The sequence below is a fragment of the Equus asinus genome, chromosome 8, assembly GCF_041296235.1.
Source record: "Equus asinus isolate D_3611 breed Donkey chromosome 8, EquAss-T2T_v2, whole genome shotgun sequence".
Taxonomy (NCBI): domain Eukaryota; kingdom Metazoa; phylum Chordata; class Mammalia; order Perissodactyla; family Equidae; genus Equus; species Equus asinus.
This window is the reverse complement of record NC_091797.1, coordinates 74,245,418-74,271,207: the sequence shown is the minus strand read 5'-3', so window position 1 is coordinate 74,271,207 and position 25,790 is coordinate 74,245,418. Positions and strand designations below refer to the sequence as shown.

General features: G+C 51.4%; 1 protein-coding gene across 4 annotated transcripts in view; it reads left to right on the top strand.

The window, feature by feature from the left end:
• The window catches only part of AACS (acetoacetyl-CoA synthetase), a 60,077-nt gene that overhangs the window by 14,217 nt on the left and 20,070 nt on the right, over positions 1 to 25,790 (top strand). For all 4 annotated transcript variants that reach the window (XM_044776050.2, XM_044776049.2, XM_070515852.1 and 1 more), the window contains exons 4-9: positions 1,222 to 1,335; positions 5,578 to 5,675; positions 10,709 to 10,823; positions 11,012 to 11,093; positions 14,202 to 14,349; positions 25,141 to 25,221. In XM_044776050.2, the coding sequence (XP_044631985.2) occupies positions 1,222 to 1,335; positions 5,578 to 5,675; positions 10,709 to 10,823; positions 11,012 to 11,093; positions 14,202 to 14,349; positions 25,141 to 25,221 (638 nt within the window). The remainder of the gene's footprint in view (positions 1 to 1,221; positions 1,336 to 5,577; positions 5,676 to 10,708; positions 10,824 to 11,011; positions 11,094 to 14,201; positions 14,350 to 25,140; positions 25,222 to 25,790) is intronic.

Sequence of the window (25,790 nt, the reverse complement as noted above, 5' to 3'; positions counted from 1 at the left end):
GGGGGCATCACGGAGGCTGGCGACCACACTGTCTTTCCCATCTTACCAATCTGTTAGGTGAAAATTAGTTTTAACGTGCATTTCTTCAATAGCTAGTGAGGTTGATCATTTTCTTTTCTTACTCGTATGTGTTTTTTTGCAATGTCAAAGTTTTCTCTGGTGAGCTTGCATTATTACCTTTATAATCTGAAAAAAAAAAGTGTTATAAAACCAAACCAAGGGTGGAACAGCGCTCAGCAATGCAAGGATGAGGTATCGATGGTGCCCCCGCCTGGATGAAGCTACGGGCGCTGCACTGAGGGAAAAAGCCAGTCTCAGAGGGCCACCTGCTGCAGAATTCCATTTCTGTGACAGCCCTGAAGTGAGGTTATGGAGGTGGAGAATGTGTTAGTGGTGCCGGGGTTGGGGTGACGGCCGGGGAGTGACTAGAAAAAGTAGCAGGAGGGAGATCTTCGTGGTGGTGGAGATGTCCTGGCTCCTGATTGTGGTGGTGACAGGAAATGCTGTGAAATGAGGGAGAACCACACACACACATTGTATTGAGGCCAGTTCCCTGGCTTTAACGTTGTACCCGAGGGGCCGGACCGGTGGCGCAGTGGTTAAGTGCGCACGTTCTGCTTCAGTGGCCTGTGGTTCGCTGGTTCGGATCCCGAGTGCGGACATGGCACCGCTTGTCAAGCCATGCTGTGGTGGGCATCCCACATATAAAGTAGAAGAAGATGGGCACGGATGTTAGCTCAGGGCCAGTCTTCCTCGGCAAAAAGAGGAGGATTGGCAGCAGATGTTTGCTCAGGGCTAATCTTCCTGGAAAAAACAAAAAACATTGTACCTGAGTTAGGCAAGATGGAGCCACTGAGGGGGTGGAAACTGGGCTGAGGGTACTTGGGACCTCTCTGTACCATCTTTGCGACTTCCTGGGAATCTATAATTATTTCAAAATGAAGTTAAGAAAACACCGCAACCCAAATCAAAGGATTCTTCACTTAATAAAAGCATTCCCAGAGTGGAACAGCCTGTGGATGGCGTTTGCGAGCTCCCTCTCGCACCCTCCTCTTCTGTAAGGCTGTCAGCCTGCGGCCTGGTTTGCGCCCCGCATCTGTCTGCCATTCTGGGCACGTTTCTAACCCGCCTTTCACAGGTGTGAGTTTTCATCCGCGTCCGAGACTCGGAACCCTTCTTCTCAGGATGAACCGCGTGCGATGTGTCCTTTTCCTCTTCCAGGGGAGGGCAGAGAGGACATCGTGAAGGTGACTTTCCAAGAGCTGCGGCAGCAGGTGGCCTTGTACGCGGCAGCCATGCGGAAAATGGGGGTGAGGAAAGGAGACCGGGTCGTCGGTGAGTACTCCTGCTCGCGGTTTGGGGAGGGGGCTTGGAAGGTGGGGCGACTTCTGAGTAAGTGGAGCCGTGTCCTGTAATTTAGGGCCTCGGGAGACCTTGGCTGCACACGGGGCCCGAAAACTAGACAAGGAGGCACAGCCGGGGGGAGAGCGCGTGCGCCCCCCTCCCGGCTCAGGGCCTCGCGGGCGAGCTCTTCCTCCTGCCGGGGGCGCTGGTGTTTACAGACGGGCATTGTTTATGACGCTTGATCCTTAAACACTAGCGGGGGCGTTGGTCAGATGCTTCAGGAAAGCGCTGCCCCATCTGAGCCGGGAGAGCTGCCTGCTGCACTTTCTGGACGTGGTCCCTCCGCCCCCAGCGGTCGCTCTCCCGGGAGTTTCTCAGGGCAGCGATTTTCGTTGTTGGTGCTGACACGGGTGTAGACGGACTCCAAAACCCCTGCAGAGGGAGTTTTGTTAATGGAGAGGCTCCTGGCTGATTTCCTCTTGTCACAGACCCCGGGGTTAGAGCCGAGAGGAGCATTGAAGGCCACCCGGCCCTCCCCTCAAGTTTCCTGAGTGAGAAACTGAGGCCCCAAGGGTAAAAGAAAACCAACCAATTAACTTTTTTTTATTAGAAAAGGGTTTCATTTAAAATGGGTGTTGAGTTAAACAATACGGACAATTTCAATACATAAAGTTGTTAAGTGAAAATTCACACGTGGAATTAGCCTCTGAAAATCCTAAGTGGAAAGTGTTACTTTATAGCAAGGCATGAAATTTCATAGCCAGAGCACTTGGTCACAAATTTGTTAAACAAATGGACTGTAATTATTCGGTGCCATGACATAGCATAGCTGATGGTATTTTTGCAAGCCACTGCCGCTGAGCCTGGGCTTCCTGGCACGTGGCTGGTGGCTTCTCTGCCACGTTGCCTCTCAGGTCACCACCCAGGCTTTCTCATGGCCAGGTCGCTCCCACTGAGTCCTTCCTGGTGTGAATTTGTTTATGGTGTCTGAGGGCACAGGCTCCCTCGGGTCAGGAGACCTCATTTCAGTGTCTGGCGCTGCCACTGACTGGGTGTGTGGGTTCCGACAAGGAATTTCACCTCCCGGGACCTCGAGTTTTTTCGTCTTTAAATGGAGCGGCTGATGGGGTTTTGCCGGTTCAGATCCTGGGCACCAGCCAGCACACCACTTGTCAAGCCATGCTATGGCAGGCGTCCCACATAGAAAATAGAGGAAGGTGGGCACAGATGTTAGCGCAGGACCAGTCTTCCTCAGCAAAAAAAAAAAAAAAAAAAAAAGAGGCAGCTGAGAGAGCTGGCCTGGCTGGCTAGTCTATCTTCTGAACACTAGTATTTTAGTCATCACTCCTCATCCTTCCCTCTCCCAGCCCCCAGGCCCACTATAGATTTGTCTGCTCTGGACCTTTCCTGTAAATGGAATCTTGCAATGTGTGGCCTTTTGTGGCGGCTTCTTTCACGATGTTTAAATGTGTTCAGTTGTGTGTCAGTGTTCCCTCCTTTCTACGGCCCTGTGACGCTCCATTGCGTGGATGGACCGCGTTTGTCTGTCCGTTTGTCAGCTGGTGGCCCCTGGGTCAAGCTGCATTTGGACGTGCTGAGCTGTGCTGCTGCTGAGGGCTGGGGGCAGCTGCGAGGTCTGGCTGGGATGGTGGGAGCAGTGGTTGGCGTGTGTCTGTGAGGTCTTGTCCCTCCCGGCCACGGGGGTCCCAGGGCTGCCTCAGGCCGTGGGCTTGTGAGGAGAGGGCCGGCTGAGCAGCCCTTCACACCTGCAACACAGGGCAAGCCCCAGGATGCAAGTCCGTGGAGGGACACCAGATCCCGGGGGAGGGTTCCGGGCTCAGGCTGGGACACTAGACAACTGACTGATGTCCCTGCTTCCTCCCCGACCCCAGCTGGGAGCCACAGGGGTCCTCAGGGCTCCTGCTGAGAACCCGCTGCCTGAGCCCACCCAGAGCCTGTGCGCTGGTGCTCCCCTCGCAGGCCTGCTCCTCCTCCCTGCAGTGCTCCCTCCTCCTCGCCCACCCCTCACTCCCATCCTCCTCCCTGGTTTCTCCATAATCTGTTTGATCACCTCACTAGTTTTGTTTTCTCATTTTTTAAAAAATTATTTTACTGAAGTCACATTGGCGTATACCACTGTGTAAGTTTCAGGTGTACATTACTGTGTCTCAGCTTCTGTGTAGGCCGCATCATGCTCTCCACCTAGTCTAGTTTCTATCCTCACTATACGTGTGCCCTTTACCCCTTTTGCCCACACCTGCCCCCTTTCCCTCTGGTAACCACCTATCTGTTCCCCTTATCTGTGTGTTTGTTTGTCTTCCACATATGAGTAGGATCGTATGGTATTTAACTTTCTGCATCTGACTCATTTCGCCCAGCATAATAGTCTCAAGGTCCATCCATGTTGTTGCAAATGGCACAGTTTTGTCTTTTTTCATGGCTGAGTAGTCTTCCGTGGTGTGTATACACCACATCTTCTTTATCCATTTGTCCATTCGTGGGCACTTGGGTTGCTTCCTCGTCCTGGCTCCTGTGAATAGTGCTGCAGTGGACATAGGGGCGCGTAGGTCTTTACGCGCTCATGTTTTCCTGTTCTAACCCAGCAGTGGGACGGCCGGATCGTGTGGTAGTTCTACTCTTAGTTTTTGAGCAGTCTCCATGTTTTCCATAGCGGCTGCACCAGTTTGCACCCCCAGCAGTGTCTGCAGGCCCCCTCTCTCCACCTCCTCTGTCCTCCGTTCTCTGGCTGCTGTGATGTAAGCTCTGTGTGAGCGTCTGTCTGTCCTCTCGTACTGGAGGGCCGGGCTCAGCCTTCTGTCCATTGCTGCCTCCCTGTCTGCAGAGCGCCTGGCACACGGCGGGCGTATCGGGCAGCTGTGGGATGAGTGGCGGCCAGTGCGGGGCCAGTGATCAGACCAGGCATTGCTGTAGTGGAAACCCCACTTTCCCTGGATTCCTCTTGGCCCATTTTAATCTGTGCCCGTTTCGGGTCTTAGAAAAGGAATTCAGAAGCTTCTTCTACCCTCCAGTTTTCTTCTTCCCTCCAGTTTCCCTTTTTTACAAACTCCTTTGGAAGCATGTGTCCTGAGAGGAGGAGAGAGGGAGGCCGGGCGGGCGGGACCTCGCGGCTGGGCTGTCCCTGGGGAACGTTGGGCTTCGGTGCCCTCGACTCTTCAGAATCAGCCGGGTGCCCCCTGAGCTGCCCTCCTCGTGTGTCTCGGCTTGGACACTGGTTTGACCACAGTGACTGGGACTGTGTGTCACCTCTGTTGTCGTCAAAGCCCAGCCTCCTGCTGGACGGAGGGCCTGTGCCCTGCCCTCTTCCTCACAGGCTTCTGTCAGGCTCGAGACTGTCCTGCTCATCGTCTTCATTTCCCCATATCCCCACCACCTCTCCTTCCTTCCCTCCATCTAAACTTCCATCCTTCCGTCCTTCCATCCAAACATCCATCTGTCCATCTGTCCATTCATCCATTCATCTGCCAGCCAGCCAGCAGGCCTGTATCTGAGGGCAGCGATATGCAGGGCATGGTGAAAGGCGTTTGGTAAATCAAAAACAAGACAGGCGGAGTCCCTGCCCTCACGTGAGAACCAGGTAGTAAATAGCTCATTACACAGGTGATGCTTCACTTGCATTTATGGTAAGTTCTGTGAGGGAGAAAGTTTGGTACTTTGTGGGGAACTGGCCAGGGGCCCTGGGTTCATTGGGTGGCCGTGGAGAAGGCTTCTCTGAGAAAGTTTCACTTGTGTTAAGAGCTGAAGGATGAGTCTGCACTGAATAGGGAAGGCTGGTGTGTGGAAAAAGTGTTCAGGGAGAGCAGATTGTGCAAAAGGCCCTGGGGCAGGAGGAGATTAGAACAACTGAAGAACTGAAAGAAAGCTGCTGTGGCCGAGCCCAGAGGGAGGCGGAGCAGAGGGAGAAGCGGTTGGGGCAGCATCATGCAGGACTGCAGGGGTCACTGATTAGAGCGCGGAGAATGGGTTGGAGGGGGTGACTGTGGCCATAGGAAGTGGACAGGCTGATGGTAGGCAACAGGCCATCCAAATCAGAGATGTTGAGGGAGCTGGGGTGGGTGGGGAGGGAAAGGGTGAGGTTGGCCGCCCTTCTTGGGCAGTTCAAAGCCAGCCCCCTCTCCCCCGATGCCTGGCCTGGCTCTCGGCTGTCTCTTTTGGGAGTCCACTGCATCCAGGGTACTCTGAACCCAAGGCTTTGCCCCTGTGACCCTTCCACAGGTTACTTACCCAACAGCGCGCACGCTGTGGAGGCCATGCTGGCTGCAGCGAGCATCGGCGCCATCTGGAGCTCCACGTCCCCGGACTTCGGTGTGAACGTGAGTTGGGGTCCTTGCTGGGGGGGCGCCGCTGCCTGAGAGTGCCCTGTGTGTGCAGCCGCACAGGGGGTGTCCTGTGTGGTTTCAGCAGGGAGGGCACTGCCGCCTGGCATCTTGTGGGGAGGGGTGTGGGGGGTGGGATTCCCAGTGGGGCTGTGCGGCCGGGCCAGCAAGCCTGGAGGAAGTGATGTCACGCTGTCCCCGTCCCCCGGCCTGTGACGTGAGGATAACGGGAGGAGGGGAGCCAGAGGGAGCCGAATCTTTTTAAATCTCAAAGCAGACAAGCCTCCCTCCTTCCTGGTCTTCCTCCTGCCCGGCCGTGTGCGTGGGCTACGTGAGCGTGTGTCGTGGTGGCAGGCAGTGTCAGGGAGACTGGCTGGTCACCTGTCCTGTGACTTCGTGACACAGGAGGTCCTCTCGACGTTTATCCTCGGCAGGCAGTTCTCGGATTTGCTCACACCCGGCCCCGCAGCCTTGCGCCCGCCTTGCCGCTTCTCATCTCTCACTTGGAATCTGTGCTTTGCCCTCGATGCAGGAGGGGACGGGGCTCTTTCTCCCTGTGGGCCCGAGGGGACCAGGGGCCAGGGTGCACCCAGCTTGGTCACGTGGTCACTCTTGTCAAAAGGGCACCCGTCTGAAATCTGCGATGAAGCAGAATGTCTTTCCTACTTTGAATCATGTTTCCTGTTGCAAATCCCTGAAAATTCCTATTATAAAGGGGAAACTGCCCTTCTCCTGCGAATCCTGCTTTTAATTGTGTGGTTTCATTACAATGGGGCCGTGTTGTTACGGACTCTGAAGTAAGTTCTAGTGCCGTGGCACACGCGTGTGGGGTTGTTACTGTGGCACACGGGTGTGAGGTTGTTACTGTGGCACATGCGTGTGGGATTGTTACTGTGGCGCACACGTGTGGGGTTGTTACTGTGGCACACGCGTGTGGGGTTGTTACTGTGGCACACGCGTGTGGGGTTGTTACTGTGGCACATGCGTGTGGGATTGTTACTGTGGCGCACATGTGTGGGGTTGTTACGGTGGCGCACGTGTGTGGAGTTGTTACTGTGGTACATGCGTGTGGGGTTACTGCCATGCAGTTTACAGGTGTTGGGGACTCACCCGCCCACAGGTGCCCCATGCCCTCCTCGCCTGGCCGGGCTGGTGGCACAGGCCCCTCTCTGCTGTGCTGTGTGCTGTCTGCGGCCGGCTGTTCAGGGAGGCGGGGGGACACCGTCTGTCCCCGAGGATGCCAGGGATGCATTTCTTCCCACGGTCATGGCCCCTTTGCCTGCGTGCTCCCTGCCCTGCCTCTCTGCTCACGGTGTGCCCCCGCTCCACTCCTCCCACCCTCAGCTTGGGTCCCAGTGCCTTTGGGCTCGGAGTGGGGGGCATCGCCAGGTGAGAGGAGTGCCTGGCTCTAGGGGTCCCCACCCCACCAGCCTCACCCAGACCTCAGGTCCTGTGCCGTTTGCCATTTTCACTTTGTATCACTGTGGACCTTTGAGTGGTGGCTTTTTCAGAGATGCTGTGGGGTCCAGCCTCTGGTCTCCACACGTCTGGGAGCCCGGCCCGCAGCCTGTGGTCCTCACCTCACAAAGCGTTTCAGGTCCCTGTGCGTGGGTGTGTGTGGGCGTGTGCGTAACTGGGACAGCCGTCCCTCCTGCCTGGTACTGTCCACATGACTCGGCCCGGCCATGGCTTCAGTGCTTGATTGCTTGCTAGGTGCCGTATCCAGGGCAGATGCACGGTTGCAGGTGTGTTTGTTTTGTTGCAACGTGAAAGCACTTCTCGGCAGAGCAGCTGTCTCCAGGACCAGAAAGGCCCAGATGCCCAGAGGTCTTGACCAGCCTGGAAACTTAACCGTGTCACGGGACCTTTGAGTCTTTCCACGGTGCCAGGGCCAGACCTCTGATTCTGAAACGCTTGTCATCTTTGCTCTCACCGTGACTGAGGGTCACCTTTGTGACATCTGAGCCCCGGGTCACCGGCAGGCTGGGTCCTTTCACCTTGAATTTGTTGCACCTTGCGTGTGGGATAGTCCGCCTGGAGAATGCTGGGTTTCACGTGGAAGTCTCCGCTGCCTTCCTGGGCTCCCTGAATCTGGCTCCGTGCTGCTCCCCCTGGCCTCAGGCTGCCATGCAGGCCTTCCCCTTCCCAGGCCAGCTCTCCCTGCCCCGGCTTTGCTCTGGTGCCGTCTCCTGGGGGCCTCTCTGCTCCGCCCCGCTGCGGAACCTCCTCCCTGTGACACCCTGAGGAGAGGTGCTCTGCGGGCACGTGCTGGGCTGGTGCACCCGCCTCTCTCCGCCCCGATCGTCCACCGGGGTGCTTGGCACCCGGTCCTCTTCTGCAGCCCTGTGGTTCCCCGTTCTGTGGGGTGGTCTCGTCTTAGTCGGGGCAGTGCTGTGGTTGGGAGCACCAGCCTGCAGCTCCCGCTCTGCCACTGGCTGGCTGCGAAGCCCTGGGCAGTCACTGAGCCTGGCCAAGCCTCATCCAGGAGGTGGAGCTGGTCATGGTGCCCTCTCCCAGGGCTGGTCGTGAGCGTGAGTGCCTGCTGTTGCAGCCAGAAAGGTGCCTGGCACTTAATAAGCACTCGGGACATGTTGGGGCTTTTTTTGGCAAAAATTTTCTTCCCAGCTAAACCAAGGCGTCTCAGGCCGTCTCAGAACCCTGGGGTTTAAGAACGCTATTTATTTTGTGTATTGAGTTTCTCCATGGCCACCCTGCCTAATGTGGGTTAGCCTGATGGTTTTTCTGGTGATTCTCATGGATTTTCTGCTGGCTGTTCCCACTGTCTGCGCGGGCAGGCGGTTGCTTCCTTCCAGCCTCGCATTTCCCACGCTGTGGACAGGGCCGGGAGCTGGCGTCCTGTCTCTCCAGGGCGTTCTGGTCTTTTACCATCATTTCTGCTACATACTTTTTGTCAGTGAGAAAGTTTCCAGCTTATTACAGCTTTTTGCGAGGAAAGGATGTTGCATTTTATTGAGAGCTTTCAGGTAGTCCTGTGATTTGTTCCCCTACCCTGTTGGGGTGGTAAGTTACACTGGTCTGCGATCCCGCGTTCTGTTGTGTGTCCCTGTCTTGCCCCGTCTCTGCGGCGGTTCGCGCTAGAGGAGCGTTCTGGTCTGCGGACGTCGGCGGCCCTTGCCTGCAGCTCGGGTCACCCTGGTGCCGCAGTGAGGAGGTGGACCTTCCACCGTTCCTTCTCCCCTGGTTCCTCCTAGCTGTTCCACTACTTCTTGGATCAGTTTTGATAATTTATGTTTTCTTGGGAAATCATCCATTCCATCTGGATTTCAAAGTTTGTTAACAAAATTGAACGTGGTGTTTTCTCGTTCCTTGATCTGTTTCTGCAGTAGGGAGATCTCTGATTTCGTGGGGCTGTTTGCCTCGGTGTCTTGGTCTGCAGTACAGGGCCAGTCGCACTGCTCTGTCGCAGCTACTCTGAGCATCACGGGAGTGAACGTTGAGCGTGCTTGGGGCCGTGCCTGAGACAGAATAAGCGCTCTGTATGTGTTAGCCAGAAATAGTGTCTTTTTCTTGATCAGATTTGTCAAGAGGTTTATTTTATTGATTTTTTGGAAAAAAGATTTTGGTTTTATTGATCAAGTCCACCATTAATTTTTCCTTATGCCTTTGGTTCCTTCCTTCCTTCTTTTCTTTTCCTGGGCTCTTTGATTGGAAATGGTAACATTTATCGTTGTTTCCCTGTTTTTCCCTGATAGACGGGGCTCCAGGCAGAGAGAGCGCTGACTGGCTGGTCCCAGGACGGTATTGGCACGCGGTCGATGGGAGAAGCAAAGGCTTTCTCCTCCCGATGGCTCTCTGCTGATTCAGCCCCTGGTCTCACAGACTGGATGGTGTGGAAAATAGGTTCTCAGTCCTTGACCCTTTAGCCAGGAGAGTCTCGGATTTCATTGTGTGTGAGAATCACCCGGAGGGCTTGTGAAAATACAGATTTCCGGGCACCCCCAGAGTTTCTGATTCAGTAGGTCTGGGGCCCCAGGTGGTGCTGTCGCTGCTGGGACCCCTCTGAGGGGCTCCCCCGTCTTAGATGCATGCTCTGCTCCCTCCTCCCTGGGGAGCTCTGAAAACCATGGCTGGCCCACTCTAGACCAGTTACTGAGTTACCCAAAGAGCTGAATTAATAGTCTCACCGCAGGTGGCTCTGATGCGCAGCAGAGTCGAGACCCCCAGCTTCACTGCTGTGCCCTTGGAGTAGACCTGAGGGCGACCTTGAACCGCTGCCCTGGGCTGACGGGTGAGGGGACCAAAGAGCCATCCTGGGCGATGCCTTCCCAGCTGCGTTTTTATGAACGCGGGAGGCTGGGAGGGGAACCGAGAGAACCTGTCTGAGAGTGCTGTCCCCTGTCCCCCACGGGGTCTCACTCAGGTGGTGTCGAGTGTGTCGTGATCACGTATCAGATCACATATGGTCAGGAATGAGCTCAGCAGCCGCGGGGAGGCCCGTCTGCTTCAGGGCCAGGGGCAGGCTTGGCGTGACGGCTGGTTCCAGGTGTGGCGTAAACGGGCCCCTGGGTGTGTGAGCCTGCTTTTTGAAATGGGGCTTGTTTGCTAGTGCACACGTCTGTAGGTTCATGCGTTAGGTTGGCAGGACCAACCCCTTGGAGCATCAAGAGAGCCAAAGCGGGGAGCCGCTCCTCGGGGCTGTGGTTGCCTCCTTGGTGGGTGACGCTCCTTCACACGTGCTGGAGGAGCCTTTCTGTGAAGTGGGGAGTCTTTTTGGTGCAAATACCTGCCTCTGTAATTTTCCCATCTTATGAACTGGGTTTTGCTATTTCCGTGTACTCTGTGAGTCCTTTTGGTATTTCTTTATTTGACGCTCTCCTTGAAGTGATGGCCGTTTCTCGGGTGCATGTCGCGTTTGCTTGGCTTTCTGTCTTGTCCACGAGTGACGGGGACGTGGGAACGTGGCTAGTGCGCCGATGGTGCTGCTTTTCCTTCCCTTGAGATGCGGTAGTCCGGGCTGCTGAGGGGTTTGCCTTGGGATGGCCGGTGACGACTCGCCCCTCCCACTCCAGGGCGTGCTGGACCGCTTTTCTCAAATTCAGCCGAAGCTCATCTTCTCTGTGGAGGCCGTCGTGTACAATGGCAAGGAGCATGGCCACATGGACAAGCTGCAGCAGGTCGTTAAAGGTGTGTGGCTCCTCGGGGTCCCAGCTGGCTGGCAGGGGCGGGGTCAGCGACCGGAGCCCCCGCAGGAGTCACACCCGAACCCCGGCTAGTCCCTTCCCTACATTGTGTTACATTTTGTTAAAAAAAAATAATCAGCAATTACGTACCTGTATTCTGTAAGCTTGTGTGTTCTCCTCCCCTCCCTTCAGGACTACCAGACTTGAAGAAAGTGGTGGTCATTCCTTACATCACTTCCAGAGAGAAGATAGACATCTCAAAGATTCCAAATAGGTAAGCAGGTCGTGTGCTGGAGCTTTGGCGCGGGGGGGCGGGGGGTCCCACTGCGCAGTCGGTGCTATGCCTCCTGCCACTCGGAGCTGTCGCGTTTTAGAGGTGCAGGAGGTTTTAGTTATGGTCATCGTCTTGTGGGTGGGCACCTGAGGCCACCCAGCGTGTTAGTGCAGAACAGAGGCGGTCCCAGGTGTCCTCACGCTGCCTGCGTGGCATCCCTTCGAAGTGGTGGGGCCTGGCTCCCCAGATCGGCTACAGCAGTTCTGAATGGTAATTACTGTGTGCACACATGCATGCGTGTATTTGCACACGTATAGGTGTATGCACATGTATACACACATATACACATGCATGCATGTGTGCACATTTTCCTTTTAGAATCTACTTTTTGTCCCCCTGGCTAATAGTATCTTCCTTTGCTTTTCTGATATTTACAAGCTGATGCATCACATGCTTTGAGCGCCAAATAGAATTGTGAGCATCTTAATGTTGAATAGAAATTAAGGAAATGGAGTATGGTTTGGTCAAAGCTGGATTTTTCCCAGAGATCTGGGGTCACACCCTTTCCCTCTTTGTTGAAGCAGTCATGGGAAGAGTTCCCAGATCAGGTGTGTTTTCCTTTGCATGTAAACTTTTCCCTTTAGCCTCGTGTCTGGGCCGTGGGCAGGGGCCTCGTGAGCAGGTGGCCCCTCCAGTCCAGGGGGAAGTGGTTGACAGACGCAGCGGGGGTCCTGTGTCTGCTGTGGGGAGGAGAGGCGGAGATCGCAGAGGCCTTTTCGGCCAGGCAGGCGGCTGGTGCGTGGCTTAGTGGTTTCCCGCGGGTGCTCTCTGGGGGCGCTGAGGGTACGTGCTGTCCTCGAGGGGTTGCAGTCGAATGGGAGGTACGAGATACACCTGCAAGGAGGATGGGCCATGGCCAGGCCCAGCAGACACAGCTGTGCTTGCTGAGAGGGGGACAGAAGTGCCCAGGGGTTCAGAGAAGAGTGTGGTTGCTTCTCTGTGGGGTCTGGAGGAGGTGGCACCCTAGGTGACCTTGAGAGATGAGCAGGGTTTGGGGACAGCTGCGTGTGCCAGGATTCTAGAAGTCACAGGGTACTGCCAGCAAAGTGACTGTCCCTGAGGGCCGTGGTCTCGAGCCAGACTGCTCAGGGTCGGGTCTCAGCTGTGTGACTCTGTGCAAGTGGTTAACCTTTCTGTGCCTTGGTTTCTCCATCTGAAAACATGGATTATAACCAGCTGGCTGTGAGGATTAAGTAAACGAATGCTTAGCTAAGTGCGTGTAGTTAGTTCTCAGTGATATTGTCTGTCATTATGAGTAGGTGATAGCTACAGGCTGGAGAGGGCTCTGTCCCCTGCAGCATCGAGGTCAGGATGTGCAGGTCCTTACAGGCAGGCCCAGGGGCTGGGACTGGTGCCCTAGACTGTGGAACCCTTTGGTAAATTACAGCCAGATGACGGAGCCCTGGTCTTAGTTCGTGCAGCCGCGAATACAGCTCCCAGGGTTTTATTGATGGGGGCACGACGCACAGAGGCCAGGAGGAAAACCAGCCTGTTTGCTGGCCCCACAGTGGGCAGCTTTTATTTTTCTGAGTGTCTTTATCAGTAAATGATATAAAACGGGAGGATCCAGTAGAATTGCATTAGCCACTTCATTTAGCTTTATGCAATGCAAAAGCGCCCCTCATTAAACCCTGGGAATTAGACCCCCACTGCTGTCATGTTTTGATTGCTGGATGCCAGAGATAAACTAAAGACACGTTGGTGCCCATGTGTGGAGACCTGGGGGGGGACCACCTCATGGGCTTTTCATTTTTAGAAGAGCAACGAAAGTGGTCGCTGTTGACCATGGTGTACAGGCCGTTTGAAAGCAGAGGTTTCTCTCTGTGTGCAGTGTCCGCTTAGATTAGGCACTTTCATGTAGACGGGATTCGCGTGGAGGTGGAGGTGGGGGGGCTTTCATTGGCTGGAAGGTTCCATAGTGAATAATCTTCCTGGCACTCTGGAGCCGAGGCTGTTTGTCTGCCGCTCAGGGTTGAATCATCTTGCATGTCCTTTTTAAACTGCCGCGCCGCCCCCAGGAGACATCCTGGTCTCTAGGACGCCCGCCCGTGCAGCACAGCGCAGTCCCTCACTGAGTGCCCAGCCTCTGCTGCAGAGCAGTCCCCCTCGCACTTGCCGCAGGCTGAGTTTGACTGATTTCTCCCCCTTCCTTCGAAGAGAGAAGGTTCCATTTGTCAAAACAGTAGGATTTTTCTTCCTTTCTTTTCCCTTCAAGCCAGTGGAGGGAGAGGGCTAGTGTTTCGGGATCCACGTTCTGCTGATCTCACAATAGAGAAAGCACCTCTCCCAGAGGGCTTTGCGGCTTCCCAGGGCCTGTGTCAGCTCAGAGAACAGATCTGCTCATGTGGCTGCCTCGGTGGCGCCAGGCCACGGGCCCTGCTCTGTGTGTGGGCGAGGCTGGGCGGATTTCTTAGGCGACAGCCCGTAGCTGGGCTTCATTCTCCCTGTTCCTGGACAATACTGGTGCTTCGCTGTGGGACACCTCGGACGCAGTAACACATGATAGTTGCCTAGCAGCTTTTCTCTCATGGAAACGGTGGTTTGGGGATCTGGGCCCCACCTTCTTGCTGTGACATTCACATGCTGGAAAAGCCCAGGCATCCGGCACCTCCATCCCCCCTCCTCCTGGGGATAATAATTCGGACCCACTGGCTAACCTTCGGGTGGCTGTGGAAACAAGCAGAGTGTGCACACAAACAGCCGCCGTGTTAGTTCTAAGTGGTCCTTCTGCTTCTGCACAGTGTTGACTGAAGCACTTGAAAGGTCTCTGCAGAGACAGCCCCGCGCCTGCCAGGAGCCCAGGGAGCAAGTGGAAATTTCCTCTCCTCCAGTTGGTTTTCCTTCAGTTAGTATGAATTTGTGAGATGTGACTTCTCCCTCCCCCCCTAAAGCTGCCGAGCCAGGTTAGCATCCCCCCCACCCGAAGTGTGGGCGCTCCTCGAGGTCGAAGGTCAGGGAGCGAGAGGCCGAGTCTAGTCAGGGAGGACTCAGCAGACGCATCCGGCTTCTGAGCATTCACTGTTTGTTTCCCATGCGTTTTGCCCACAGTGTGTTTCTGGATGATTTTCTTGCAACCGGGACGGGTGAGCAGCCCCCGCAGCTGGAGTTCGAGCAGCTGCCCTTCAGCCACCCCCTCTTCATCATGTTTTCCTCGGGCACCACCGGAGCCCCCAAGTGCATGGTGCATTCTGCAGGGGTAGGTCTCTCTGTCCGTCCGTCTTTCTCCTCTCCTGGGGGCTCCCCGCTGCCCGTGGGCGTCCGAGTCACGCTGCACCCATCCCCGGGTCCAAGCACGCGACCCGCTCTTCAGTTGGGGAGCCACGTGGATATCTGGGCTCGAGCCCGGACGGTGGGGCACTGCTGTTCCAGGTGCTGCTGTGTGCCTGTCCCCACTGTGGTGGGTGGAGAGGCTGCACAGTGCCACCCTGGCAAGGCGTGCAGTGGGTCAGCCAGTGACTTTCACATTGCAGGTCGTGACCCCTTAGGGAGTTGTGAACTCAATGGATGGGCCCTGCCCACGTTTTAAAAGGAATGAGACAGAACAGATGAGAAGAGAAAATATCAGTGCATCACCAATTATAAGAGGTGTTGGTATCATTTCGTGAAAGTGTCAATATCTAAGTGTGTATATGGATGTGTGCATATGCTGGGGGGCATCGTAACTTATTTCTGACTGTGGGTTGTGGTCAAAAAAATTGAAAGCCACGAGGTTCTGTTCAAGTGCAGTTAACCGGGGAAGAGCTCACCGTGCAGTGTGAGTCCTCTCGGGCCACCGTAACAAATAGCACAGACCGGGCGGCTTAAGCCACAGGAATGGATTTGCTCGCAGTTCTGGAGGCTGGAATTGCAAGACCCGGTGTGGGCAGGTTGGTTTCCCCTGAGCCGCTCTCCTTGGCTCACAGATGGCCGCCTTCTCACTGTGTCCTCATCACCTGCTCTTTACTTTGTGTGCGTCTGTGCTGTCTCTTTGGTTCTAAACTTCCTCTTTTTATAAGGACATCAGTCAGACTGGGTGAGGGCCCACCCTGAGGGCCTCACTTTAACTTACTCACCTCTTCAAAGGCCCCATCTCAAATACAGTCACGGCTGAGTCCTGGGCCTTAGGGCTTCAGCATGAATGTTGGGGGAGCACAATTCAGCCCACAGCACATACTTTTCCATTTTTCTATTTATTTAATCAAAAGTCCATCTTTATTAAAGCACCTGAAATAATACATATCTGCAAAGTACTAGATTTTATACATAGAGATTAGTGACTGCAGCCTTTTATGTTGAACACATTTCAAGCCTGTGGAAAAGCTACAGGAACAGCATGAGGAGCTCCCGGGGCTTCACCAGGCTCACCCGTCATTAGTATTCTCTCTCTCACATTTTTCACACTTTCTTGAAAGGCTCTTCTGCTTCATCTCCCTCTATGTATGTGCACAGATTGTTACCATTATTTTGCTTTTTGCTGACCCTTCGAGAGTACGCTGAGACATCCTCACCCTTCACCCAACACTCCAGCAGCGTCTCCCGGGACAAGAACGTCCTCTTACAGAACCGTCGTGTGGTCATCACCTCAGCGGAGTCACGCTGGTGCGACACGGTCACCTAACCTGCAGCCAGTGCTCCAGCGTCCTGCAGTGGTGCTGGCCACACGGCGCTCAGCTGTCCCCTCTCTAGCGCCCTTCGCTGGAGCAGCTCCTCGGCCTCCCTTTCTCTCCCATGACTTTGACATTTTGTTGTTGTTTTTTTAAAAATTGAGGTCATAATAGTTTATAACATTCTGAAATTTCGGTTGTGCATTGTTATTTGTCAGTCCCCATAGAAATATGCCCCTTCACCCCCTGTGCCCACCCCCAAGCCCCTTCCCCCTGTAACCACTGAACTGTTCTCTGTGTGTGTGTTTATCTTCCACATATGAGTGAAATCACACACTGTCTGTCTTTCTCTGTCTGGCTTATTTCACTTAACATAATACCTCAAGGTCCGTCCATGTTGTTGCAAATGGATGATTTTGTCTTTTTTATGGCTAATATTCCATTGTATAGCTATACCTCACCTTCTTTATCTGATCATCAGTCGATGGGCACTGGGTTGCTTCCACATCTTGGCTATTGTGAACAATGCTGAAGTGAACATCGGGGTGCATAAGTCTCTTTGAATTGTTGATTTCAAGTTCTTTGGATAAATACCCAGTAATGGGATAGCTGGGTCACATATTTCTATTTTTAATTTTTTGAGAAATCTCCATACTGTTTTCTATAGTGGCTTCATCAGTATGCATTCCCACCAGCAGTGTATGAGGATTCCTTTTTTTCCATATCCTCTCCAACATTTGTTATTTTTTGTCTTGGTGATAATAGCCATTCTAATGGGTATATGGTGATATCTTAGTATAGTTTTGATTTGCGTTTCCCTGTTGAATAGTCATATTGAGCATTGTTTGATGTGCCTGTTGGCCATCTGTATATCTTCTCTAGAGAAATGTCTGTTATATCCTCTGCCTGTTTTTTGATTGGCTTGCTTGTTTTTTTGTTGTTGAGCTGAGTTCTTTATGTATTACAGAGATTAACCCCTTGTTGGATATATGATTTGCAAATATTTTTTCCCAGTCAGTGAGTTGTCCTTTTGTTGTGTTCCTGGTTTCCTTTGCCTTGCAGAAGCTCTTTGGTCTGATGAAATCCCATTTGTTTATTTTTGCTTTGTTTTCCTTTTCCGAGCAGACATGGTATTCGATAAGATCCCTCTAAGACCCATGTCAAAGAGTGTGTTGCCTATATTTTCTGCTAAGAGTTTTAAGGTTTCATGTCTTACCTTCAAGTCTTTGATCCATTTTGAGTTAATTTTTGTGTGTGGTGAAAAATAATAGTGTACTTTCATTCTTTTGCATTTCGCTGTCTAGTTTTCCCAACACCATTTGTTGAAGAGACTTTCCTTTCTCCATTGTATATTCTTAGCTCCTTTGTTGAAGATTAGCTGTCCGTAGATGTGTGGTTTTATTTCTGGGCTTTTAGTTCTGTTCCATTGATCTGTGTGTCTCTTGGTACCAGTGCCATGCTGTTTTGATTACTGTAGCTTTGTAGCATATTTTGAAGTCAGGGATTGTGATGCCTCCAGCTTTGTTCTATTTTCTCAGGATCGCTTTAGCTATTCGAGGTCTTTTGTTACCCCATATGAATTTTAGGATTCTCTGTTCTATTTCCATGAAGAATGTCGTTGGGATTCTGACTGGGATTGCATTGAGTCTGTAGATTGCTTTAGGTGGTATGGACATTTTAACTATGTTTATTCTTCCAATCCAAGTGCATGGAATCTCTCTCCATTGCTTTACATCATCATCGATTTCTTCCAGTAATGTCTTACACTTTTCATTGTATAGGTCTTTGACCTCCTTGGTTAAATTTATTCCTAGATATTTTATTCTTTTTGTTGTGATTGTAAATGGGATTGTATTCTTGAGTTCTCTTTCTGTTAGCTTGTTTTTAGAATGTAGAAATAGAACTGATTTTTGTAAGTTGATTTTGTACCCTGCAACTTTGCTGTAGTTGATTATTTCTGATAATTTTCTGATGGATTCTTTAGGGTCTTCTCTCCTCTATAAAATCATGTCTGCAAACAGCAAGAGTTTTGCTTCTTCATTGCCTATTTGGATTCCTTTTCTTTCTTTTTCTTGACTAATTTCTCTGACCCAAACCTCCAGCAGTATGTTGATAAGAGTGGTGATATTGGGCATCCTTGTCTTGTTCCTGTTCTCAGAAGGATGGCTTTCACTTTTTCCCCATTGAGTATGATGTTGGCTGTGGGTTTGTCATATTTGGCCTTTATTATGTTGAGGTACTTTCCTTCTATACCCATTTTATTGAGAGGTTTTTTTTATCGTAAATGGTTGTTGGATCTTGTCAAATGCTTTTTCTACATCTATTGAGATGACCGTGTAGTTTTTATTCCTCATTTTGTTAATGTGCTGTATCACATTGATTGATTTGTAGATGCTGAACCATCCCTGTGTCCCTGGTGTAAGTCCCGCTTGATCATGGTGTATGATCTTTTTAATGTATTGCTGTGTTCAGTTTGCCAATGTTTTGTTGAGGATTTTTGCATCTATGTTCATCCACAATATTGGCCTGTAATTTTCCTTCTATGTGTTGTCCTTGTCGAGCTTTGGGATCAGGGTGATGTTGGTCTCATAGAATGAGTTAGGAAGTCTTCTGTCTTCCTCAATTTTTGGAAGAGTTTGAGAAGGATAGGTATTAGATCTTCTTTGAATGTTTGGTAGAATTCTCCAGAGAAGCCATCTGGTCCTGGACTTTTACTTTTTGGGAGGTTTTGATTACTGTTTCAATCTCTTTACTTGTGATTTATCTACTCAGATTCTCTATTTCTTCCTGATTCAGTTTTGGGAGGTTGCATGAATGTAAGAATTTATCCATGTCTTCTAGATTGTCAAATTTGTTGGCATATAGTTTTTCATAATATTCTCTTATAATCCTTTGTATTTCTGTGGTATCCGTTGCAATTTCTCCTCTTTCATTTCTAATTTTATTTGAGCCTCCTCTCTTTTTTTCTTGGTGAGTCTGGCTAAGGGTTTGTCAATTTCGTTTATCTTCTCAAAGAACCTTCTCTTTGTTTCATTGATCTTTACTACTATTTATTTTTGTTTCAATTTAATTTATTTCTGCTCTGATTTTTATTATTTCCCTCCTTCTGCTGACTTTGGGCTTTGTTTGTTCTTCTTTTTCTAAGTCTGTTAGGTGTAGTTTGAGATCGCTTGTTTGAGATTTTTCCTGTTTGTAAGGTGGGCCTGTAGTGCTATGAATTTCCCTCTTAGGACAGCTTTTGCTGCACCTGTGTGAGTTGGTATGGTGTATTTTCATATTCATTTGTCTCCAGATGTTTTTTGATTTCTCCTTTAGTTTATTTAATGGTCTATTGGTTTTTCAGCAGCGTGTGGTTTAGTCTCCACATCTTTGTCCCTTTCCCAGCTTTTTTCTTGTGGTTGATTCGTAGTTTCATAGCAGCATGATCAGAAAAGATGCTTGATATGATTTCAATCTTCTCAAGTTTATTGAGGTTTGCCTTGTTTCCCAGCATATGATCTGTCCTTGAGGATGTTCCGTGTGCGCTTGAGAAGAATGTATATTCTGCTGTTTTTTGATGGAGTGTTCTCTCTATATCTATAAAGTCCATCTGGTCTAGTTTTTCTTTCAAATCTACAATTTCCTCGTTGGCTTTCTGTCTGGATGATCTCTCCATTGATGTAAGAGGGGTGTTCAGGTTCCCTACTTTCATTGTGTTGTTATTACTATCTCCTTTTAGGGCTGTTAATAGTTGCTTTGTGTGCTTTGGTGCCCCTGTGTTGGGTGCATAGATATGTATAAGTGTTATGTCCTCTTGGTGGAGTGTCCCTTTTATCATTGTATACTGCCCCTCCTCGTCTCCCATTACCTGTTTTATCTTGAAGTCTGCTTTGTCTGATATAAGTATGGCAACACCTGCTTTCTTCTATTTGCCATTAGCTTGGAGTATTGTCTTCCATCCCTTCACTCTGAGCTTATGTTTGTCTTTAGAGCTGAGGTGTGTTTCCTGGAGGCAGCATATTGTTGGGTCTTGTTCTTTAATCCATCTTGCCACTCAGTGTCTTTTGATTGGAGAATTCCACCCATTTACATTTAGAGTGATTATTGATAGACGAGGGCTTAGTGCTGCCGTTTTATTGCTCATTTCCCGGTTTTTCTGCATTTCCTTTGTTTCCCTTCCCATATATTTCAGGCTACCAATTCAGTTAGGTAGCTTTCTATGATGGTTTTCTTAGTTTTCTCTTTGTTTATCATTTGTGTCTCTTGTTCTGATTATTTGTTTAGTGTTTACCATGAGGTCTGTATAAAAAAATCTCATGGATGAGATAGTCCATTTCCTGATGGCTGCTTATTTCCTTAGTCTAAGCTGATTCCACCCCTTTCCTCTTCTCCTTCGAAGTTATTCTTCTCACAACTTATTCCATCTTGTGTGTGAGTTTGTGGTTAAAATGATGAGATTCTATTTGTTTTTGGTGTTTTCCTTCCCTTTATCTTATAATTGTTTGCTAACCTGTTTAGAGAGCTGTAATTTTCTGATTTTGTCTACCTATTTATATCCTTGCTCAAGGCTTTGTAACTCCTTTCTTTTCTTTTTTATTTTAAAGATTGGCACCTGAGTTGACAACTGTTGCCAATCTTTTTTTTTTTTTCCTGCTTTTTCTCCCCAAATCCCCCCAGTACATAGTTGTGTAGTTTTAGTTGTAGGTCCTTCTGGTTGTGGCATGTGGGACGCTGCCTCAGCATGGCCTGATGAGCGGTACCATCTCCGTGCCCAGGATGCAAACCGGCGAAACCCTGGGCCCCCAAAGCGGAGCATGCGAACTTAAGCACTTGGCCACAGGGCTGGCCCCACCCCTTTCTTTTTTTTTTTTCAGGTATGAGGGCCTTCTTGAGTTTTTGTGTCTGTGGGGGAGTCTTGTGGCGATGAACTCCTTTAGCTTTTGTTTATTTGGGAATGTTTTTATTTCTCCATCATATCCGAAGGATATTTTTGCTGGATACGCTATTCTTGGCTGAAAGTTTTCGTCTTTCAGAATTTTGAATATATCATTCCACTCTCTCCTAGCCTGTAAGGTTTCTGCTGAGAAATCCACTGAAAGCCTAACAGGGATTCCTTTGTAAGGTACTTTCTTCTGCCTGACTTCCCTTAATAATTTTTCTTTGTTGTTGACTTTTGCCACCTTTACTACTATATGCGTTTGAGAAGGTCTGTTTAACTGAACATAGTTAGGAGATCTGTTAGCTTCTTTCGCTTGTTTTTCCGGCCTCTTCCCCAGGTTTGGGAAGTTCTCAGCTGTTATTTCTTTCAACAAGCTCTCTGCTGCATTCTCCCTGTCTTCTCCCTCTGGAATACCTATAACCCTTATGTTGCATTTTCTAATGGAGTCAGATATTTCTCGGAAAATTGCTTCGTTTCTTTTTAGTCTTAGTTCTCTCTCCTCTTCCACGTGAAGCATTTCTATGTTTCTGTCCTCTAAATTGCTAATTCTCTCCTCTGTAATATCAGCTCTGTTGTTTCAGGAGTCCAGATTTTTCTTTATCTGATCGATTGTGTTTTCATCTCCAACATTTCTGATTGGCTTTTCTTTATAGTTCCAATCTCTTTTGTGAAGAAGCTCCTGATTTCATTGAACTGTCTATATTTGCTTGTAACTTGTTGAGTTTTTTTGATAGCTATTTTGAATTTTCTGTCATTTAGATTATAAATTTCTGTGCCTTCAGGATTGTTTTCTGGGTGCTTGTCATTTTCCTTCTGGTCTGGAGTTTTAATGTATTTTTTCATACTGTTTGAGGTATGGATTTGTGCCTCTGCGTAGTGACATTATCTGGTTGCAGCTTCCACTGGCCGCCGCCGGGTGGGGGTCAAGAGCTATGTCTTCTGAGCCCACCGTGATCTGTGCCTCACTTGCTCACAGCTGCTGCTCTTCTCTCTGTGCAGGCTCTGGCCACCCAGCTGAGCTGGGGCACCAGGCAGGGCGAGAGGCACTTTCTTTCACCTGTGCAATCCTGGGGACATTCTTGCTCTGCCCTTGCTGTCTGCTCTCCTGGGGCATTGGCTCTATGAAGTCACCCCCACAGTAGCTTAGTCTCCTCTGTGTGAGGGACTTGGAGAGAGAAGGTTGTTTTGTGGAGGGCCGCCCCTCCCTCCTCTGCTCTCTGAGCCATTTCATCCAGACCCTGGATCCCTGCCACTGGGGGAGGGAGAGGAGATCCCCTTGCCTCCTTCCACTTCCTCTGGGGGTCCAGCACCTCCACCTTCAGACGTATGGCTGCGTGGGTCTCTCAGACATCTTTTTTGTTGTGTGAATGTTCTGTTGGTATATGGATGTCCTTTTCTTTGGATCTTAGCGGGGAGAGTCTAAGGGAAGCGCTCACTCCCCCTTGATGCTGACATCACTCGATAATCGACTTTGACATTTTTGAGGACTCCAGGCTCCCGGTCTTGCAGGACGGCTCTCTTTGGGTTTGTCTGATGTTTCCTCATGGTAGGTCCGAGTGCAGGTTATGAAATATAACAGATACATGACAGCCTGTCAGTGCACAGCTGGCGACTTCTCGGGAGACCACGGGGCACGAGGGAGGGAGGATGTCCAGGGGCGAAAGGCTGTATTTCTGGAAGTAAGACTGGCTGCACTGCGCTGCCTTTTCCTAGGAGCGGAACCACCCAGCTTCATTCATCAGGTCAGAGGCAGGCAGAGTCTGAGGTGCCGTTCACTGTGGCTGCCGGGATCACGTGTTCCCTGGAGAGCCCTGGGCCGCTGGTCAAAGGCCTGTTACAACAAGACGTAGAGATGAGCATTTTTAGAAACCTTGCAGACAAGGGTGGGGTGTGTGTGGCAAAGCAGCAGACATTTTAGGAGAGGTTGAAATGTCTAAGTGTACTTTTATTTTTAGTGCTTTTTTGCATAGCGCATGTCCCTTTTTTAGGAGAGGAACATAACAACGTGTTAGATATAATGTAGCGTGCTCATAAAGTCATCGTGAATGGTATATTTAGAGTATGGGGAAATCGGGAAGAGGTATACTTATTCTGTGTTTGCTGGGCTCTTGCATCTCAGAGAAGTGACTGAGCACTTCCCATTTTCAGGAGTTACTGTGAAGGGCCACAGCGATGGGCCTGCCACGGTCCCCCCGGTTTATCAGGGGTGGGGAGGCTGTGTGCCTGGTTTGCTGTTGGCTGGTTTGCATTTTCTGAGTCTGAAATCTCTAAGAAAGCAGCTTCCCTCCTCCTTTATTGCTCATCTTGCTTGAGACCCATGAAAGCTGCTCCCACTTCCTTACCCTGAGATGTGGCCATAAACACTGGAAAATTAAGGGAACAACTCTTGAGTTGTTCAGATTCGTACCGAGAGATCCCTGAGGGAGAAGCGAAGCTCCTGCAGAGGCTGAGGATGATGGACAGATGAACAGACGTGGGCTACAAACAGGCCGCGCTGGAGCAGATCCTATAGGTGAAGATGCAGATTTAAATTAAATGCTGATTTTAAGGAAAAAAGACAATGGGGGCCAGGCCCCATGGCCGAGTTGTTAAAGTTCCACGTCCTCCGCTTTGGCAGCCTGGGTTCGGATCCCGAGTTTGGACCTACTCCACTCACCAGCCACGCTGTGGAGGTGGCCCACATACAGAAGAATAGAGGAGGACTGGCACAGATGTTAGCTCAGGGCTGATCTTCCTCACACGCACACACAAAGGACAGGGGGAGGGGCATTTTCCCAGGTTTGTGTCATTGGGGAGCCCCCAGTCCTTGCAGTGGATTTGCTGTGTGAACATTTAGTTTCACTGAGAGTGTTCCTGAAACGTTTGTCGTCCCCAAATCGTCTCACCCCGAGTGAGAACAGTGTGTGTCGTGGGACTTTCCACGGGAGCCCGTGCCTGCCCTGGGTGGGGGGAGGCCGTCCCTGACCCCCGATGCCCTCTTGATAAACCCACTGGAGACGCAGCTCCTGGAGGCTGGAGGTGGCCCAAGGGGCCTGGAAGGGGCCTGTCCCTCCCCATAGCCCCCCACTGCCTTCCGCAGGCCTGGGCGTGGCCTGTCACAGGGGTGGTCTCTCCCTGCCTGGTGGTGGCGGGCCTTTTGGGACAGACTCTGGAGTAGGAGTTCTGGCTCTTCAATTAGAGAGTTTGTTGGGTAGAATTGTTTCTGTTGAGCTTTTAAAGGGATTATCTTCTCCTATTGGCTTGTTTTGTTTCTCTCGTGTACCCTCCGTACCCGGAGGGTCGTAAAGGCTGGGTCCTTGCTTCAGCCTGCATCGTCCCTAAACAAACAGGGCCACCGGTGCCCTCAGCCAGGTGCTGTCATCTGCAGACGAGGCCAAATGCAGTGGTCTGGTCTGTTGAGCCTCGGAAGGGCAGCATCCTTCAAGGATCATGTGTGAGATGCATTGTAAAGAAGGGAAACTGAGGTAGAGAGTGATTATGTGGCTGGTGTAGAGCCCCTTGTGCTGCTTTCTGGATCGTGCTCGGTGATGGGGAGCTTCCTGTCCCTGGCCCGCTGTCAGCCACAGACAGACAGAGAATTGTTTGGACTGAGTGAGTCTGGGCCCTGGAAAATACTATGCAGCTAGCTGTCAAGAAACCGTGAGCAAGCCTCTGGGTCCTGATGAAGAGCTCCAAGGTCTGGTAAGTGGGAACAGCGAAGTGCAGGACGACATGTCCAGATAGAAAACCAGCATAAATCAATAGATGCTGATAGGCAAGGACCCACCCGGGCAAGAGATGCAGGAAACTGAGTCACTGGGAGCCTTGGGGGAACTGGTGTGGGGCAGAGAGAGTGCAGGCTTTTCATGGTATGTGCTTTAGAGTTTTGGACCACGTGAATAGACTGCCCATTAAACATTAGAATTAGAAAATAATACACCGTGTGTAGGGGTGGGAGGGTGGGGGTCTGCCTAGCCGTTTGTTTGAGCTGAAAGCAGGGTCTCGTGCCGCCCCTTGGCTGAGGCGTCCCTGAGCTCTGCCCCGAGGCCTGCAGAGCTGCAGATGCAGCAGTGGCCCTGAGTCCCTGTGACAGTCTTGCTCGGCCCTCTGCCTTCTCCGTCTGCCCCGAGCTGGCGCCCTGTTCTGGAGACCCTGTTGTTGCACCGAGCCCCCGATCTTCGCCCTTATCTTTAGCTGTGACTCCCTGTCGACAGGCTTCACTCCCCTTCGCCTGAGGTTGTGGGTCCCCTGGTGCTCCCGAGCTCTCTGAAGCCCAGAGCTTGCCAGCCGGCAGGAGCTGTCAGAGGCTTCCCCTCGGGTCCTCAGTGACTCTCAGGGATCAGGTGGCAGGAGCATTGCTCATCCAGGTGACGATGCTCAAAAATCTGCTTCCTCTGGAAAGGGAGATTTACTTTGCCTCTCCCGGGCAGAGCGTCTGTGCCTTTTGTGCCTGGTGCAGGTGCCTGCGGAGGAGGCCGCTGGCTCACCGTCTCTCGCCTCTCCCCAGGGCACCCTCCTCCAGCACCTGAAGGAGCACATTCTTCATGGCAACACGACCAGCAGCGACATCATCTTGTATTACACTACGGTGAGTGGGTCCCAAGGTGTGAAAGGAGGGGGTGTGCTGGGTGGCGGCCCCCCTGCCCCGGGCATGTGTCCCTCCCTGGTCACTTTGCTCCCTCCGGGTCCCCAGGCTTTGGGCCTCTCTGCTCTGTCTTCCCGCCTCTCCCCGGTCGCATGTGTTAATAGCAGGAAGCACACGAGACCCCAGGCTGTGCATGCGCAGCGGCTCCTGCCGATGGTCCTATCCCTCAGCCCTCACTCCGGCCCTGCCTCCCCCCGTCCCGCTGCCCACTGGAGTCTCGGGCCCGCATCCTCGCTCCTTGATTTGGCCTGTACTCCCCGTGGACCCCGGTTGCCTCTGGGAGACGCAGTGCACTGGGGAACTCTAGAGATCAAGGAGACTGCCTAGCGATTCGGTCTCTGAGCCCCGAGGCTCGTGGCTGAGATCTGCCGTTCAGCCAGCAGGACAGGAGCCACCCAAGATGGCGGGAGGATCGTCAGGTCTTAGCTGCACAGCAGAAAGTGACTCTGACCGATGCCAACAGAAGAGTGGTTTATTGGAAGGCCGTTGGGTGGTGTGGGAGGCAGAATAAT